Source organism: Odontesthes bonariensis, chromosome 8, assembly GCF_027942865.1.
Source record: "Odontesthes bonariensis isolate fOdoBon6 chromosome 8, fOdoBon6.hap1, whole genome shotgun sequence".
NCBI classification, from domain to species: domain Eukaryota; kingdom Metazoa; phylum Chordata; class Actinopteri; order Atheriniformes; family Atherinopsidae; genus Odontesthes; species Odontesthes bonariensis.
Genome location: NC_134513.1, coordinates 11,535,486 through 11,554,579, shown reverse-complemented (window position 1 = coordinate 11,554,579; position 19,094 = coordinate 11,535,486). Strand labels below are relative to the sequence as shown.

General features: G+C 40.9%; 1 protein-coding gene across 1 annotated transcript in view; it reads left to right on the top strand.

Annotated features, from left to right (window-relative positions):
- The window catches only part of sema3aa (sema domain, immunoglobulin domain (Ig), short basic domain, secreted, (semaphorin) 3Aa), a 33,159-nt gene extending 14,467 nt beyond the window's left edge, over nt 1–18,692 (top strand). The window contains exons 3-17 of the mRNA XM_075471711.1: nt 925–987; nt 4,074–4,193; nt 4,997–5,087; nt 5,180–5,299; nt 7,859–8,001; nt 8,150–8,264; nt 8,372–8,441; nt 10,717–10,861; nt 10,997–11,216; nt 12,068–12,159; nt 12,271–12,312; nt 12,541–12,698; nt 14,318–14,385; nt 14,478–14,626; nt 15,939–18,692. Of these exons, the coding sequence (XP_075327826.1) occupies nt 925–987; nt 4,074–4,193; nt 4,997–5,087; nt 5,180–5,299; nt 7,859–8,001; nt 8,150–8,264; nt 8,372–8,441; nt 10,717–10,861; nt 10,997–11,216; nt 12,068–12,159; nt 12,271–12,312; nt 12,541–12,698; nt 14,318–14,385; nt 14,478–14,626; nt 15,939–16,664 (2,322 nt within the window). The 3' untranslated portion in view covers nt 16,665–18,692. The remainder of the gene's footprint in view (nt 1–924; nt 988–4,073; nt 4,194–4,996; nt 5,088–5,179; nt 5,300–7,858; nt 8,002–8,149; nt 8,265–8,371; nt 8,442–10,716; nt 10,862–10,996; nt 11,217–12,067; nt 12,160–12,270; nt 12,313–12,540; nt 12,699–14,317; nt 14,386–14,477; nt 14,627–15,938) is intronic.
- Nucleotides 18,693–19,094: the final 402 nt, after the last annotated feature.

Below are 19,094 nucleotides of genomic sequence, written 5' to 3'. Positions count from 1 at the left end.
CCTTTTTTTTCTTTTTTGTCGCTCTTTTGTTCTAATTTCTGCATCATTACAAGATAAAGACCAAAAAGCGGGGAATAATCAAACCTAATGTAGTTTTCATAGAATGTACAATGCATATTCCCGTGACAGCAGAACTCAGCTAATCTAAGAAGAGATAAAGTAAAGCAATAATCTGTGAGTATCATAAAGGAAAAATAATACATGGACACGCATGTGCATACATTTCCTTTGTCTGTCAACATCTGTGTGGCCAGAAGCAAAGAAAAAAGAACTGAGCTCTGTCTTTCCCCAAATTTGAGTATATAATCATTCCCTTATTTATTACAGCTCACACAATCACACACTCATACTCTCCATGTGGGTTTAAAATTCATGTGACACAAGGGGCCACAGATGGATGACAGTGAGACCTATCTCATCCAAAACAAAGTTTCAGAACCATGTTTTTTTCTTCAAATTTGAAGGGAAAAGTACAACCTTATGCAACCCGGGGAGGGAGTTCAACTTTTTGTAATGCCTAAATTTTAACATAAAACATGACTATTTTAACTAAGCAAATGCAGCACATTCATATTGGATTTATATTTGAACACATTTCCTTTGATTTTACATAAATTAGCTATATTTTTGAAGACTTTGTTACCTTCTAATGAATAAATCCTTATGTTTTGTTCATTCGTTTTAAAAGGCTGTCCCTTATTTATCACATCAACACGTATGACTATTTTGGTGGTATCAACAAGAATGCAAAGAGGATTAAGGAACTGAGTTAACAAGGAAATATTTATTTTAAACATGATAAACCGAAATTCATTAAATTGGAATTGACTCACTGCCTTCAGGCATTCGTTTCTTGAAGTGACATGTTAGTCCTCCTCCCCACCTCCAGTGTAATGTTAATTTGTCATTCTCTCATTTGCATAGATTGCGTGGCCTGCCACCCCTTCCAAGAGGGATGAATGCAAGTGGGCAGGAAAAGACCTCGGGGTAAGTCCTCTTTCATGAGGTCATCAAGGTCTGAGCTCTTCCATGTGGTGTTTCCCTTTTTTGTTAACCAATGCAAATAGCTTCTTTTTCTTCAACTTTGTGAGGGATTTTCTCAGAAATGTCGTAATTACAATATATAGCAGACATAGCCGTCTGTGCCCAGCAGTTTTAATGGAACAATGGGACTGAAAAGGAAGAAAATTAACTCTGATAAAAGCTGTGTTCCATTTCACCTCACATCGTGCTCTCTGTGGGTCATTCTCCAATGACAACTAAACACACGAACACTCACTCTGTGGCAGATGTTCAGTCACAGTAAGGTACACACAGTGTGGCAATGGCACACGGACAATAATGCAGAGGTCATTTGCTTCTCTGGTGTACTGTTTAAATTTTGGAGTATGTTTATGTTTCTGCCTCGTGGGATTGTGCATGTGTGTGCGTATTTATGTGGGAGTGTTTTGTTTGAGTTCTTCTTATCTGGTGTGACATATTAGCTCACATGCCCAATTCTGCTTGAGCACATACTGCTACTGACTTTATTTGTGTGCACACTGCTGTTGGTGTATCTTATCTTTTATCTCCGTGTTGTATCTGATCTCAATTTCATGGCTGGATGAGTCTCGAGTTCAGGGCTGCAGGGTTTCAGGATTATCCAGAATTACATTCATCATTTCAAATCAGAGGTTCCACTGGGGTCCAGCTCAATACCAGCTTTTTCGTGTTTCACTCGAAGTCACGTGCTGGGTCAGCACTACACCTACACTCTGTCGCACAGTGGAAAGAATGCGCTCCGGCAGCAAAGAATCACAAAAAAATACAGTGATGAGGTATTTGCGTGCTGTGAAAATGTTTACCCTTGAAAATGAGGCGGTGCGAGCAGACACAGAGTACTGCACCGGGAGAGGCCTTGATTAGGACATTACTAAAGCATTCAGAGCTCCCGAAGTGATGCATTTCTCCAAACCACAATTTATAGCCACAGAGCAAATGTAACAGCTGCCCCCCCAACCCCTCCCCATCCCACAAAATGCCTGAGGTCTTTATCACTTTCCTTAGTAGAGTGACTGTAACATGGCCTGTGTTGTTGCATTTTGATTTGGTGAATCAAGAGTTTGGGAACTCGACTGTAACTTCTTGTTGAAATGCCTGATGTCATTCCCGATTGGCTTCCCAGCTATTACAGACAAATCATAATAATCCAGTACTTTTCCTACATTTTCTGGATTCACACAAAGACCCCAGTATTTACCTAAATTCACTCAACTCGCTTTAATACTTACAAATCTGTCCACCCATTTCTCTGATGGAGATTGATCATTAATACCCATTCCAAAGCTAGTGATTAATTTGATCCAATAATGACTCATTTATCCTCTCAGGGTATTTTGGTTTTCTTATAATGACATGGTTTGTAATCGAGGAACCCATTTCTCACTTGAGGGCAACACACAGCTGAACTCGAGTGACCCTAACTAATGCCTGTCGGTGTTTAGGTGCAACCTACCTACCACATAGCTAATGAGTCCAACTTAGACAGCCATGTAAAGTCCTTAACAGAGCTGACCCTAGAGGGTTTTATAGTCGTTGATGAAATGCATATAATCAGGGCGTGAGAATGATTTGAAGAGGGACATTCGCTCCCACAGTTCAACTGTAGGAAACTCAGAGGGTAAAGTCATTAAGTTGAACAGTTTGGTGCAGGGTTGGAGTCAGCTGCAAGACATCGTGTACGTTTAGTCCTTCTCAGTGAACTCAGCAATAGTCGTATGAATAGTGTGTGTTGACCTTTTTTAAAAAGTGGGTCAATGATAGCACGTATAGTAGAAAGATGTAATATAGTTGAAATAAATGAAAAAATGCTATGACAATGTTTTCATCATATTAAAACAGTGAGTCTTTAGACTGATTTATTTAACCTTTGGGTAGTGCCAAACAAGCTTACAAAATAGTTGAGCTAGCCAGCAGTTTTCTCACTCTGTTTGCTTCAGACTGAGCTAACAGTGAGTGGTCTCGTTTTTTACATCCAAATCTCTGCAAGAGACCAAATCAGAATGTCAAACTTTCCCCTTAAGCAGATTACTGGGGAAAAGAAACAGACAGAGCTGAAAGTTTCTGCCCTTTTGAATAATAGCATAAAATTCTGGATTTTGGAAAAGGTTTGCAGTTTGTGATCCCAGTCGATTTAAGCTGAGCTGGAAAATGTCATCACTTCAACTTTATGCCCTGCATCCATTTGTGTCTCATAGAGGGACATCATCACATCATCAAAGTGTGAGCTTTAGAGCTGATACTCGTGTTGAAGCGAGAAAGAGAAAAGGGGTAATTTGGCTGTCATGTAATGTGATGTGATGTGTGCTGCAATGCCAAATCCCCTTGCAAATGTGTACCTTATTTGTTAGGTAGATATACAGCATGTAGCTATAATTAGCCGAACCCCAGCCTAATCTTTTAAACACATGTGCCCAAATCAGCTCCTCAAGGCTGCTAATAATCCTCCTACATTAACCAATCCCATTGATTAGCACTCTAATAAACAGTCTTACACCACTGGGACTATCAACATGCAGCAGAGAGCCAATCCAAATACCCTTGGTAAATTCAGACGGATCATTAAAAGATCTGTGGCAGATTTGCCTGATTTGGCTTACAGGTGGGATATCTTTGTCTTTTCCAAACCAACTGGAAAGTCCCTGCTTAAAATGCAATTTCAACAACGCTTTTCTCGAAGCCCTATTATTCTCTCCGTTCTATTAGTTTATATTTTCAGCTGAATCACATCAAAAAATTCTACATGTCAACTTTATTTTTGTAAAGGATAAAACTTAATTTCAACCTCATGATATAGCAAATTGGCAGAGTGAGAAGCTGCTAACATATGCAAGCTCTTTCATAAACCTCCACAAAGTTTCATTTTCTTTGGAAGACTGTACAATATGCCACACCCGTTAGGATTACAACATAAACAGAGACAGCTATCGCATTTGCAAAATGTATTCAAATCTATTTGCCAGCTGTTTGTCTTGTTGAGTACAATTATCAGTAGCTTTGAAGCTTACTGTTCCTTTTCTTTATTTATTTTGCAGAAAGAGTGTTCTAACTTCATCCGGGTCCTTCAACCGTACAACCAGACCCATCTGTATATCTGTGGCACGGGCGCCTTCCACCCCATCTGTTCTTATCTGGAAATGGGCAAGAGAGCAGAGGTAATACATTTGCTGCTTTAATGTATCTACATGTTGTGGGGTTTTAAGAAGTAATATATATGCACAAGATTATTTAGATCTTAATTGAACTGCCATGAAATATGAGAGCAGTGCTATTGTAAACTGATGAGAGAGAAAATGCACACATGTTCACAGCAGTGTATATTCACTTCATCGATTTTCTTCCCATCAATGTTTTCTTTTGTGTAAAGAAGTGGGGAGAATGGCTGAACTCATTGTTCAATTACAGCTGTTGGATATTAAACAACCTCCCTTCTACATAAAAGTTTAATCAGTCATCTTGATACAGGTCCACAGGTTAATCAGTGTACCAGCATGGTTTCTGCAAACAGACAATGGGGAGTGGATGGAGGGTTTGCACCATGTAGTTTTTAAGTATAGCTGACCCTGTGTAAGTTCACTTGCGCTTAAAGTGATGTTTTCAGGAAGTGAATAAGCTGGGTCTCTCTTGTGTTACTTTTAATGCATTCAGAGATGTTGCAGATAATGTCTTCTATGATCCTACTTTCCTCCTCATTATTTATACATCTTTCTGTTTCACTGTTGCAGAAACTGCTATGGCCAATGCCAAAAGTCAGCAGTGTTAAAAGGAAGAGAAAAAAAAGAGAAGACATTACTCATAGTTCATGTCAGGCTGAATTTGTTTTACATCCCAGCCCAAAATAGCATGCTATAATGAGAATACATTGTAACTTGAGGCACAAGCTATAAAGGTACTTTTAACCAGGCTTAATGTGGCTTTCATTGGCCTCACGTTGAGCTTTGACCCTTTCCACCCGCAGGACAACATCTTTCGACTGGCCTCACTATTTGAGAATGGCCGCGGGAAAAGCCCCTATGACCCCAAAATGCTCTCAGCCTCACTTCTGATTGGTGAGTTTGATCGCTGCCTTTATTAGTTCCAGGAAGTATACATTCACTTTGGAGCTGGTCATTTGTTCCTGACTATCACCTCTCGCTGGCAGATGGAGAGCTATACTCTGGCACATCTGCTGATTTCATGGGAAGGGACTTCGCTATTTTCCGTACGCTGGGGGATCATCACCCAATCAGAACCGAGCAGCATGATTCAAGATGGTTGAATGGTAAAATGTAGTTTTTCTTCAGAAATTGAGTAGTTCAAATCTGGATTATGCTGTGCACTAAAATACATTGCCGTTATCCGGTTTTCAAGGGGCTGTTTGCAGTGGAGGATAAAAATGTTTAGTACCGTGGCCTTTAAGTACCAAGCAACACTGGACAAAGCACAATCACAACACATAAAAAAACAAAAAGTGCAACTAAATCTCAGAAAAACACAACATGTAGCAGAACGCAATAAAACTTCCCAAAACACTACAAGAAAACCAAAGACATGATAAACTTTCATTGAACGCAGCATGTCATGAAATCCAACACAATTTCTGTAGATTTCTCAAACGAAACCAAATTTCACAAAATATCAGAAAACACTACAATGAAACAAATATCCCAAAAAGTATTAAAGTAAGCCCAGTAACAGAAAAAAAACAGTAGGATTTGGGTTTTTTTTAAATCACAAAAGTACTTCAGAAAACAACAAATATAAAACAAAAAATATATATTTTCACCTAACACAACATTTCGAAAAAAGAAATTTTATCTTGTGTTTTGTTAAATATTTCTGTGCTTTGCTTCTTATTGAAATGTTCTATTTTTGGTTTAGTTTTCTCTCCAGTTTATGTATTTATAAAATGATTTATTTATTTATCAGTTGTTTGTTTTTTTCAGATTTTTTTTATTTCTGCTTCACCATTCGATTTTATGAAATGTTTTCTGTTTCTTTTCGGTTTCTGAAACACTGTCATTGTTTTGGTTTTGTTGTTGTGCTTTATCCAGCTTTGATCTGTTTTTATTTGTTCTTTTTTTTTTTACTGAGTCGTTTCGTCATTTTTCACAAAACAAACTTCACTGCCAGGTGCTGTGCACTTACACCTTTTCGGTAAAAACTCAAAGTAGAAGTATATCACTGGTCATTATTTGAAGAAAAGACATTGTTGAGCTTTTCATCAGACTTTGAAGCTTTAAATTTTCCTCCAGGCCTCAAGTCTCTGATCATTTCCATTCATGTGCAGACATCAGATATCAGAGCCCATTCACAAAGTCTGTGGATTTGCCTGTGCTTGTAAGATTAGAGCTGAAGTGAGGGTTATTGACTGTTCAGTCTGTCTGGCTATCTTTCGGCACCGCAGAGGACTTAGGGAGCCACAAAAGGTCGATTTGAACCTTTCCCTCAAGCTGTGCCATCCCTTTTTCCCCTTTTTCCCACAGAACTAATCCGCTCTCAGCTGTTTTCCTGTTGCGGGGTCAAATTCTTCCCAACTCTCCACAACCATCCGCCTCCCCCTCAACACCATCAAAACTCACAAACACTGGTCTCTGCAGTGCTGATCACTATGACATATTAATATGGGCCATTTAAAAAGGAGAAGTCTTTGTTATGGGCGTTAATCCCCATCGATCTTTCACCTTGTTCAAACAAATACGCTGGGGATTGTAGTCATTCGGCTTTGCAAAATCCAGCTCCTTCCTCACAAAGAGGGGTTTGTAATTGCATGGATTACTGGGGAGGTGATATTCTATCGAGCCTTTATCAACAAGGTTACATGGTCCTCAAATGTAACAAGAGAGAAACTTGGGAATGAACCTGTAATAGCATATTATTGTAATAGGATTTAGGGTTAAATGGTAGTTTTGACATTGGTAGTTTTTTTTTTTTGGTGGATTTGGATTTTATTTACACGTCTTCACCTTTTAATACCCCCTCACTCATATAGACCTTGGATTAAAGCTTCCTTTGTACAAAGTGGCCTTTTGTTGAGAATCAAATGTGATGAATGGAATGACCTCAGTGGTTGGCAACATCAGCAGCAGCAGCCTGTTTTTGTATGAGATCGCATGCTCAGATGAATTTATGAACTCGGAGATTTAACGGCACATATTCACCATATAAAGCCTGTGTGGGGTACACATGATTCATTCCAGAGGTCTCGCACCCGCACAGCACTTATAAATCTCCTTCCCACTTTGGCCACACTCTCCTTTTTCACAGCTACTCTATATCCCAAGCGTCCATGGAGGTGTAACATGGCACTGCTTGTTTCTCCCCAGCTAACCCCCAAGATTTCAGACGCAGGCTCGTTTTACGCGCGATGACGCCTCAGTGACTGTGGCCACTTTTCCTCACTCCTTATGCCCCCTTTCATTGCAGAGCTATCTCAGCCCTGAGGCCTTGGCTTCTCCGCTTAGCTTTGATTTCCTCTCATGCTTAAAGTCACAATAAATTTATTCAGGCGTTACCCAGGACAATCAGAGCCATGTGTGTTTGCGAGGATGTGGTCTAGAGACAGGGTTTATGTGGGATTTGGATCTTGAGCGCTCGCTTGAGGTAAAGTCAGATACTGTAACAGCGTGGTGCAAAGTGCTCGGCTGTTATTACTGAGCTGTGACTGGAGGAAATGGTGCAGGATTGGTTTCAAAGGTGTAAAACAGGGTGAAAAGATTGTCGTTGCAAGAGAAGTCGGATTGTAAAATGATCATTTTGTATGTTTGTGTGTGGTTTTGTTACCTTGGATGTGTCTGTGCAAAGTTTTTCTGCTTTACTCACGCTGACATTTTTGCCGTAGACCCCAGGTTCGTAACCGTGCACTTGATCCCTGAGAGTGACAACCCTGAAGACGACAAGATCTTCCTGTTTTTCAAAGAGAACGCCATGGATGGAGAGCACACCGGGAAGGCTACTATCGCCAGGATAGGACAACTGTGTAAGGTAACAACACGTACGGTGAAACAAAATCCTTCCTCTCTGTCTTTTAAGCGATGAGAAGACCGATTTTGAAGATATCTCACATCACTCTGATTGTGTTACAGAAATAAGTACACGTAGAGCTCAAAGAAATGTTTTGATGTTGTTGCAGAATGACATGGGAGGCCACAGGAGCCTTGTAAACAAGTGGACCACTTTCCTGAAAGCCCGGCTCATGTGTTCAGTCCCTGGGGTTAATGGCATTGACACACACTTTGATGAACTACGTAAGTGTGTGTTCTTCATTTCCATATGGAGAAAACAACCTCACATTCCTCTTTAGAAAACTGCAGGAAAAACTTAACCCTCTCTCATCGTTGTGTCTCATTTTTAGAGGACGTATTTCTCATGAGCTCCAAGGACCCAAAGAATCCAGTTATCTACGCTGTATTTACCACATCCAGGTACAAACCTGTTCAGATTTTTTACATATTGACCTCAAGAGTATTTTGCGAGGGCTCAAATTCTCAAATAGCGTGACAGACGCTGGTTGTGTCATATTTGTTTTGTTGATTTGTTGCTAGGAGATCAGAAGGATATGCAGTATTTTTTATTGGGTATATCTCCTGAACAAGCTATTTTCTCTGTATCTGAAAAACACATGCTCCATATCTCCTTTCAAGAATTCATTCTTTTCACATCCTTTATTTCATCTTTTTTAAGAAATCTAATTTCCGAGGCATTTTAAACGACACCGCAGCATGCGAGCAACCAAGTGTGCCGCCGTCAAATTCCCAGACAGTGCTCCTGTAATCCACTTACAGGTGTCCTATGGTTGCTTTCTTTTCAGATGGAAACCCTCCCCGTGTCTCAGCTTTGGGATTGCTTTTATCCGATTGCCCCATTCCTCACTACCTGTCCCCTATTTCATTGAAACCCTGGCAGTCTTGTAGGGAAATCAGATTAGGGAGCAGGAGGGAGCAAGAGAAACATGATATTCACTTAGCAGGAATGCCCCAGCCGTGAATGGGGTTTTCAGAGGCCGGGTGTGGCTCTGTCGAAGCATGTGGAGAGGTGAAGGCATAAGGAAGGGCAGATAAGAGAGCCGAAATGGCACAGATGGTGGCACTTATCATGATGATGATGAATTTGCATTTGGGAAGGAGGAGGAGGTATTTTTTGTCCAGTGCTCTGTGCAAAGTGCTTTGAAAAGAGGACAAACACTTCACCATCAATCACAGCGAATGATAAGACACGCTGAATAGAACAGCAGTGCGAGCTAACGCGTATGGACAGGCGCCTCGCATCACCGGACTTTTATGGCTTTTCTCCGATTTCTGGATTGGATTCAAACCGAGAGCTTGGTGCACTTTGGCGGGCGTCCACCCACGTATCTGCATGTCTGCCGCACACACACAGACACATGTGTGCACTTTAAAATTCAATTATAGGGCATTGAGGAATTAGAGTGGTTTAATTGGTTTTTCTAAGTGGCCGGTTTTCAGAGATGAATAGAGCAGAGATTCAGAGGAACCAGCTTTTAATATCACTGCTTAATGAGGCACAGAGAAGCTGCTACTGACAGATCAATGTTTGATTGTGCTCCGATGTCTGTGTGTATGTGTGTGTACATTTTTCTAGGGTTGAATTCACACACCCGTCTCCTTCTAAGTGTGCGTGTGTGTATGGGCACAAATACATAGTCGACCTTCTTCCTAAGCACAGATACTGGAGTGTCTTTTCTTGCCCCTGGAGTTAATTGAATTTCTCTGTAATTAACATTTTCAAATGCTAATCCATTCATCTTCCATGCTTTGGTGAATATTGTCAGATGTGTGTATGCCAGCCACATCCCTAATTAGTCTGATACAACTTCCCATTGCAGTCAGCAAGACAAAGGACATCTTGAATCTTATTGAAGCATTTGGTCCCTGCAATTGCAGATTTGCTGCCCAAATCAAAATGTGCCATCTGTTAAAAGGTGACTCTAGGAAAGTTAACAAACAAGCTTGAATTTTTTTTAAATAATTAATAAAACAAAACAAGTTATTTATTCTTAAACTTATGAAATACATCTTGGTATACATTGTCAGAGGTTAATGAACTCAACAGAGAACACAGATTACACACAGCCAGCTAACATTGTCAAAATCTCCACGGCATTATGTTATTAACTCATGTGGAATCTTAGAATATTTATGTGAATGTCCCAATATCTTCACTTAGACGAGTCAGAGCTCATACTATTATCATCCTTTTGACCTGGACAGAGTGTAAATTGAAAGAAAATCCATGTAATGTCCCCTTTTTTCACACAACCGTTCGACCTTGCCTGCTCAAATCTCGTCTGGATAAAGAAAGCAAAATCCATCTGGCTCAAGCAAGGGCTCGCAAAAATACTGGAGGGGATTTCAAATACGCTCTAAACCAGGTCTCCTGTTTGGCTGGTGGCGTGCCCAAATTCCTGTCTGTTCTCAAGAGGCTGGAAGCAATCAGAGAGAAGTTCCAATCTGTCATTCCTGTACTTAGATAATGACAGCCTTGCTCCCCTCTCTTTGTACTATGAAGGGTCATTTTGTTGTCTTTCCTCAGTATTTCACAAGCTCCTAATCCCTGTCTTGTGACCAATCATTTATGAATCCCCCTTGTTAGTCAGTTGTCTTTATTCCACTTTTTCCTTCTCCTCATTTTTTTTCTTTCTCTATTTCACCCTTTCCACATTTCTTTCTCCCTCCACAGTAACATCTTCAAAGGCTCAGCAGTGTGTATGTATAACATGGCAGACATCAGGAGGGTCTTCCTGGGTCCTTACGCCCACAGAGATGGACCCACCTACCAGTGGGTGCCATTCCAAGGGAGGGTGCCCTACCCTCGCCCTGGCACTGTGAGTCTTGATATACAAACCTTAAACTTTAGGCTAATGCACTGAATGATCAATAGACAAAGTCACACTTGCAGAATGACTATGCATAATGCAGGTTCACATTCTTAAATTTGTTCTTTCTTGACCCAATCTCAGTGCCCTAGCAAGACATTTGGTGGGTTTGACTCCACTAAGGACCTTCCTGATGATGTCATTACCTTCGCAAGGGGTCACCCTGCCATGTACAACCCAGTGCATCCAATAGGGGGACGCCCCATCATGGTGCGGACAGATGTGGACTACCAGTTTTCTCAGCTGGTGGTGGACAGAGTGGAAGCAGAGGACGGGCAGTACGATGTTATGTTCATTGGCACAGGTATTCTTAGTTTTCATGCCAATTTGGTCAAATAAAAGCTTTTTTTTTTGACGTGTTGGCAAATAGAGACAACTAATTTTTTATGTTTCATCATATTACAAAGCTCTAACAATAGATTTTGATCTAAGTCTAAGATCTAGACTATAAATAAGGCACACACACATAGTTCAATGTGTGGGACTAAAACCGTAAATAAATAATGGACTCATTTTGACGAAAAGTATCAGGACAGTTAAAAAAAAGGGTCCCGGGAATATTCAGCAAATTAAACCAAAAAAGTAAAAAGCTCTCTTACTGCTGCAGGCCTGTTTAAAGGAGGGAGTGAGCTTCAGTTCCATTCACACAAATCCTGGCAATTTTGCACCTTCCTACAGGGTTGTTTTAAGGAGTTTGTTTGGTGCTTTAGCATATAGCTGCTGCGAAACAATCAGAAAAAAAAAAAAACAGTTTATCTCTCTGCTCTTTTCCCATTTTTCTCATGACTGCTGCTCTATCTCCTCATTCTTTCTCAAGCTTGCTTGACCACAGCAATTCCCAGAGCACTGTGAGTTCCTGAGTAGAGCATTAATGGTGGCCAGCAAATTTTTTTGTTAGTTTGTTTGTTTTCTCTTTGCTTTAAATTCCAAACAGTAATAACAAACTTTAATTTAAACAAATTGTATGAGCTGTGGTGGAGACTGACCATGAGTCTGAAGCACAATGATAAAAATGAAGACAGCTAGGGGTACTCAACTATTCAGGATTGCACAGAACTGCAAGCCACCAAGTTACTGATAAAAGAGAGTTTACATTTGATCAACACAGAGGACTGTATGTACACTTATTACATGTGCTTGTTTGTTGTCTTTCAGATATGGGAACAGTGCTGAAGGTGGTGACAATCCCTAGAGAGAGCTGGCATGATTTAGAGGAGGTTGTGCTGGAGGAGATGACTGTCTTTAGGGTATGACATTAAAAATTGAGTGTTAACAGCTATCTGTGAAGCAACTCATTAAAAAATACGTACTGTATTTCAAAGATGTGGTGTTAAATGGTCGTTATATGTTTTGCACAGGAGCCTACTTCCATTACTGCTATGGAGCTGTCCACCAAGCAGGTAAAAACTTGATTTCACTCTTCGTAATTAATCAAAAAAGTCTAAGTGAGACAAATAAAAGTGCGGTTGTGGGTCTTTGACCTGACACAGACATCCCTAAACAAAGACATCCCATGTGCCTATTGAGACTTAAACCTACAGCAAGCCTTTTTTTGCCGCAACATTTCCAGCTAACCCACACAGGAGGATTCAATTTTTACATCTTTGCTTTTTCTTTCACTCCCACAGCAACAGCTGTACCTTGGCTCAGGACTGGGTGTATCACAGATGTCTTTACATCGTTGTGAGGTGTATGGGAAAGCTTGCGCTGAGTGCTGCCTGGCCAGAGATCCTTATTGCGCCTGGGATGGTGCTGAATGCTCGAGATACTTTCCTACCGCCAAGAGGTAGGACCCTGGATGCATTTAACGCCCTTCCTTTAGATTTATTTATCCTCAGAGGGCTTACTGAGCCTGCATTGCTCTTTTCTCAGCAAGACCTTGCTTTTGTGATAATGTTATAGTCACACCTGGGAGTTATCAGTACACCTGCATTCTGCTGATGCAGTTGGCCTTAAAAAGTTGAGTTGCCCTGATGTAATACCTTGTTTCTGTAGCTACAGACCTCCACTGGCCTATTAGCAATTACAGTCTATCCAAAAATTAGACACAGATATATGACGCATGCCAACACACCCAAACATGGAAGTAATCAGGATATTACCCAGGCACAAAATACAGTCATTAAAAACACATATGCACAAGTTTGCATTCCAAGAAATACAATCCAGCAACCTGGGTTAGTGCTCCCGCCAGCGTAGCAGTTGTTCTGAGTTGTGAATCCATCACCCCACTGTCAGGATGCACACACACACATACAGACACACATGAACATCCACACACCACCAGCTCACATGCACTAAATTATAACCAACAGGAGCTGTCTGACCGCTTCACCCCGCAGCCGGGAGGTATGAACATACACACCCTCAAATTACCCTCTGCTGTAACCAGCAGGCTTAGGCTGACCACTTCAGCCCTCACACAAACATAGCACTACACCCCTGCATCTCATTCATCCAGAACTTCTCACACCAACAGAAGTAGGCCAGTGGGTATACTCCAGCTTGGCAGGGTTATAGAGGTGGTGGCACACCCCATGGTTAAAGGCCAGAACCGTCTCCTCTCAGCTCTCATCTACACTGAAAATATTTTCCCTCGCAGAACGAAAACCAGACACTGGGCTCTGCACGTGCTCAGACAGCCAAAAAGACTGGAATGTTAGCTCAGGAAATGCACAGAGGATGGACAAGAAAAAGAGGGAAAAGGAAGTGTATATAAGCTAATATTATTAGCAAAGCAGTTATAAGGAGAGGGTATAAATTGTAATAGTTTGTAGAATACGCTCGTGCAAACTAACCACTTTATTCAAGTCTTTCTTCTCTACTTTTCTCTACCTGCTCTGTTCCATTCTGTCCAGCCCTCATGTTCGGCTCACTATTACATCATTTGTCAGCCTGTCAACAGTTTTAAACCATGGCAGCTCAGAGCAAGGGATATCTTCGTAGCTAGACAGTAAAAACCAGACAATGAAAATGCCTTGCTGTCATAGTAAAAAAAAACAAATGACACAGTGGAATTTCATAGAGAGGACAAAGGTCGAGCCTGTTTTTTACAAGGTTTTTCAAGGGAAAAACAATTCAGCATGTGTTTCATAATTACGGCTCATTGGACAGCAATGAAGCAAAGCATCTCACTGTTCAGCAGATTTATGTTTCTCTCATTCTTCCAGGGTTTTGTGTTTTTTTTTTCTTTTTTCGTCCAAAATAAATTTAGCAGTGGAGTAAAGGTTGCATAAATGCTCCTTTTCTCCAAGGCATAATATTGCCCCCTAGTGGTTCAAATCAAACAGTACAGAGAATATCACACATTATGTACTCAATGTGTTTAAATCGGATACCTAAATGTGTTAAATTAGTATTTAGTTTTCACCACCTACATTCACTTTGACTGTGGTTCATCCACAGGAGAACCAGGCGACAAGACATCAGAAATGGGGATCCTCTCTCCCAGTGCTCAGATCTTCAGCATCACGGTAATCAAAAGGCCGCACACAAACACACGCACATTTTCTGTCTCTTATACATGCCACAAAAGTCTCACCTCTCTGACTTTTGGTTTGTTCAGATGATACGGATGGCATTGCAGGCAGCGTGGAGGACAGAAGTGTGTTTGGTGTGGAGAACAGCAGCATGTTTCTGGAGTGCAGCTCCAAGTCTCAGAGAGCGCTCATCTACTGGCAGCTGCAGAGGTCCAACGATGATCGCAAGCAAGAGGTCTGTATTTGTATGTGTTTATGTGTTTTAGAAAGAACTTATTCAAATTATGTGAAAATGCATGGAATGTGTACATTCTGTGCTTAGTAGTGTGCGACTATATCGTTGTTGAATGGTTTTTCATTACAGATTCATTCACAGCTAGACAATTATAAATCACAATAAGACTAAACTATCTATTTCACATTAATTAGTGTTTTTTAGACAAATCATCTCTCTTCCCAAAGCTATAAACTTCCTGCCCTATCATCTGATGACCTATGACTCTGTTAATCTTTATCCTCTTAAACCTGGAGGGGCAAAAAGCTTTGGGTGGGAATGTTTAGATTCACTTTTGACCCTTGGACGTAACCGGTTACTTTTGCAAGAATTTGCTCCGTGGCTGTATTTTTCTAGCTGTTCCTTGAGAGCATGTTGTTTCAAATACCAGTGAGAAATGGAAATACGACACAGGAAGTGAATTTGAGCTATACATCCACAAGTCTAATGGCTTATCAGATGCAAAACACAGCAGTTTCACAAGTTTATCCGAAAGGAAATGACCAGCTTCACAGCCACATATCTGATTGGCCATGACAGCTGCTTGATAATTTTGCTATTGCAAATTGCTATTGCTATTGTGCCATTTTTTTTACTTTTCAGCTGGGAAGCCCTGCAGTTTTTTGTTTGTTTGTTTGTTTTTTTGTCCTAGGTCAGTTTCTGTTGACAATATGGACACTGATGTAGTTTTCTTGCAGTGATGTTGTCTGTGTGGACGTCAGATGCAGCTGAATCTCTTGGTCAAACTCTAGATATGTGGACGATGTTTGGAGTTCTGTGTTTATTTCTTTGGCTTGAAGAAAAAGATATCACCATCCCCTTGAGCCTTGGCCTGGTGGAAGATGTGCTTTCTGAGGGCTGTTGTTTGTTTGTTTGCCCAAGCAATCAGTTCTCTTAAAATTTAAAAAAGGACATTTGTGTGTGGACAGTGAGTCTTTTAGTTATTTGTCTCTCAGACTGTCTGAATGAGGAAATGTAAAAAATAAGCCGGCGGTTCAAATTATTACAACACATATTCCACATGAGGTCAAAGTAAAAAATGTATAAAAACAATAACAACTGAAATTAAAGTTAGTGTCGAATTATTGCTTGGTTCCTTGGAACTAATAATAGTCTACACTCCACAGATCTCTCTTGGAAAGTTCACAAACTGTAGCTCAGACTGCAGACTGAGCTACAGTTTGATGCAGCTCACAGGTTGATGGACAGTTTGGCCAACCTGTCCACCAACCTTTTTCTAATTTCTCACCTTTTTTTTACTTCATCTTTTCAGATCAAGCTGGACGACAGGGTGTTGCGTACAGACCAGGGTCTGCTGATCCGCAGTCTGAGTCAGTCTGACACAGGTGTTTACCACTGCCAGGCAGTCGAACACGGCTTCATTCAGCCCTTGCTGCGCCTCAGCCTTCAGGTCATCCCTACCCAGAAACTGGCCGACATTCTGCCAGGACTTTCCAGTGCAGGAGGTGGCTTAGGTCACTCAGCCAAGCACAGGGTGTGGTACAGAGATTTCCTGTCTCTGTTAGACCACCCGGAGCTAAACAGCGTGGAGGAGTTTTGCGACAGAGTTTGGAAGAAAGAGCGCAAACAGAAGAGAGTGAAGACTCCCAACAGTCAGGGTAAACCTGACATCAGCTCCAGCTCAAGCTCTGCGTTGCGGCCCAAAGCTCTTGCCCCCACTGCTCAGAAGCAGCAAGCCAGTCCATCACACAGCAGGCCATGGCTTCAGGCTGGAGCTCCAACAGTGGAGGGGCCAACGCGGAGCCAAAATATGCAGAAAGGTCAAACAAATCTGGGTATGCTGGGCGGCCAAACCCCTAAAAGCAATCAGAAGACACAAAATGGCCAGAAGGTGCAGAGCGGCTTGGCTGCTTCTCAGGTTGCAGGGGGATCTCGGGCGAGCAGCCAGCATACAGCCAAATGGAGACGGATGCAGGAAAATAAGAAGGGGCGCAACAGGAGGACCCATGAGCTCCAAAGACCCCCACGTAGCGTTTGAGAAAAAGTGCAGAGATGCGCACATTCAACCAGATCTACACACACACAAGCACAAAGTCATGCGTCCACATGAATACATAAACTCATGCTATAAGTTGTGAAATCAGTGACCTCTTCATAGCAGCAGCCAGAACAAGCGAAACCATCCAGCACAGTTTTTAGGCAAAAATACACGAACTGCACACATGTAAACAGTACTCATTCAAAGACGCACACAAATGCACATAACCTGTGAAAAATACAAAGATGATCAGAGGACTTATAAACCGGAATGCAAACTGTAAATGCGTGAGGATGTGGCTGGTTGCCTAGGATACTGCTTGGCAGACACTTCAGCCTCCTCCTGTACATAAGCTACTAAAATAAGACTGGGACAGAAATGTTTAGTGAGGTATTTGTCGGCAAGCAAATGGACTTAATGTGCTGAGAGGACAGTTGTGGAAACCTTGATAGATTCACGGACATTTATGGAAGCAGAAATTATACTGTCCCGTTTGACCTGTGCATGTGAACTAGTGTACATGGGAATGGATTAAAAACTCATTTTTTGAGGAATTGAGGAGAAAAGATCATCTAGTCTTTCATGACAAGCAGAGCAACAACAGCGCCCTTAAAGGAGGAAAGATAAGGGTTGCAGATCACCTTGACGTGCGCACAACTTGCAGCGGTGACTTTCATTTTGTTTTCAAAGAAACCGGAGTATTGTTACATGAAAAAAAAAAAGAAAAGCAAAGTCATGCCACTCTGCAGATCAAGTGCTCCATCATAACCTTCTCCACTGAGGCTGGGAAAGCATTGTGCATGTTGTTGTCAAATTAATGTTTTGATAAGCTAATTATTTTATAGAAAACCACAGGCTTTGTTTTTCTCCTTTTTTTTTTTTTGTTAAATGTTACATTTTTTTCGTTCATATTTACTTTCCTTTCCAAACATGTGCTTCAGTTTTTGGGGCAAAAATTGCAGGCAGCATAATAGCCTTTATTGTGCATAATCCCCTCTGCTCCCGAGGTTTTTGTGTAACTTATTATGTTGATGCTTTTTCTGGGATCTATTGAATTTGGACACAAGTCCCAGTTTCAGGCTATGCTAAAAAAAAAAAAACGGTCTGAAACAGGGCTGCCACTTGTTTTGTGTACATATATACAACAATCGTAACTCTGTGTATATACAGTACATTTACAGTACAAGAGCACCACTTGATTATTATTTATTGTTCATTGTTTTGTGAAAGGGTTGCATTTATTTTTGATATTATGGTATTTTTCGCTCATCAGTATATTGGAGAAACCATGGCAGCAGCAACAAAAATGCTTTGATGGACCAACTGTGTTAGAATTGTGTCAAAGTGTCCCCTTTTTGGGGATGTAAGGGTTGATTAAGATTAGGAGCACGGCTGCATTCATTAACCACATTTTTGACAACGATAAGCACAATTTTGTCTCTTTTGCCTTCCATAGCGACTCATTTCATCATGCCCTCCTTTTCCCCAGATCCATCCGTCTTCTTTTCATCCAGTAGCTATTATGTGTAAGATAATTCCCCAATCTGAAAAACATTAGCTGTGAATCTCTGTAAGAAATAGTGGAGAAAAATGTTAAATCTAGTCTGAGGAGAAGACACAATATACTGCATGTGAATGCTACCAACAATAAGTGCATCTTTTCTATTGTCTTTTTACGTGTTTTGTGTGAGAGGTAAGATTCCCTTAATTAAAGCAAAGTGTGAATTAGTTTTTGTCCTTTTGCCAAAACAGTGATATTAACAACTTATGATACTCTGGCCAAAGCTGTTGAAGATCCAAGCTCCTCTATCTTTGATTCAACAACAGCACCTCCCGTCTCCCCCACTCCTCAATACCTGACAAGAGTAATGTGTCAATGCAATAAATTAGAGCAGAAAGTGTTCCAACACTCAGGAGTTTGTCTCGCCCTCAAGAGTAAGAAATATGAGAGAGCTGGGAGTTACCGTGGCTGTAACACAGCTCTTTCTGGCATGCATTCAGTTGTCTAAATAAACATCTCCGTTAAAAAAAAAAAAACTTTCCTTGTTCTCATTTCTGAAAAAGAAACCTTCTGCACAGAATGTACTCACTCTTTGTATGTTTGAGTGATTGAATAATTTCAGTAGTTGCATATGGTGCTTTGTAAACTTATATTCAAACAAGAGCATGTCCACATCTCCTGCCTGAGGCTCAAACACTAAACTGTCATAGATTTAACTGACGTCACCTGGTAAGTGATTGAGAGCCAGAAGCTGCAAGAGTTTGAAGAAGTTTGAATAGGAATGAGACAGGACTTTGGAACATATCATGCAACTTTCACTGTGCATACACATATGTCATGGGTTTAAAACAAAGTAGCCTGTTGGATCAGATCTGATGAAGGTACATTTGAAATTCATTCCCATGCCATAAAAGACAAATTACTTACAC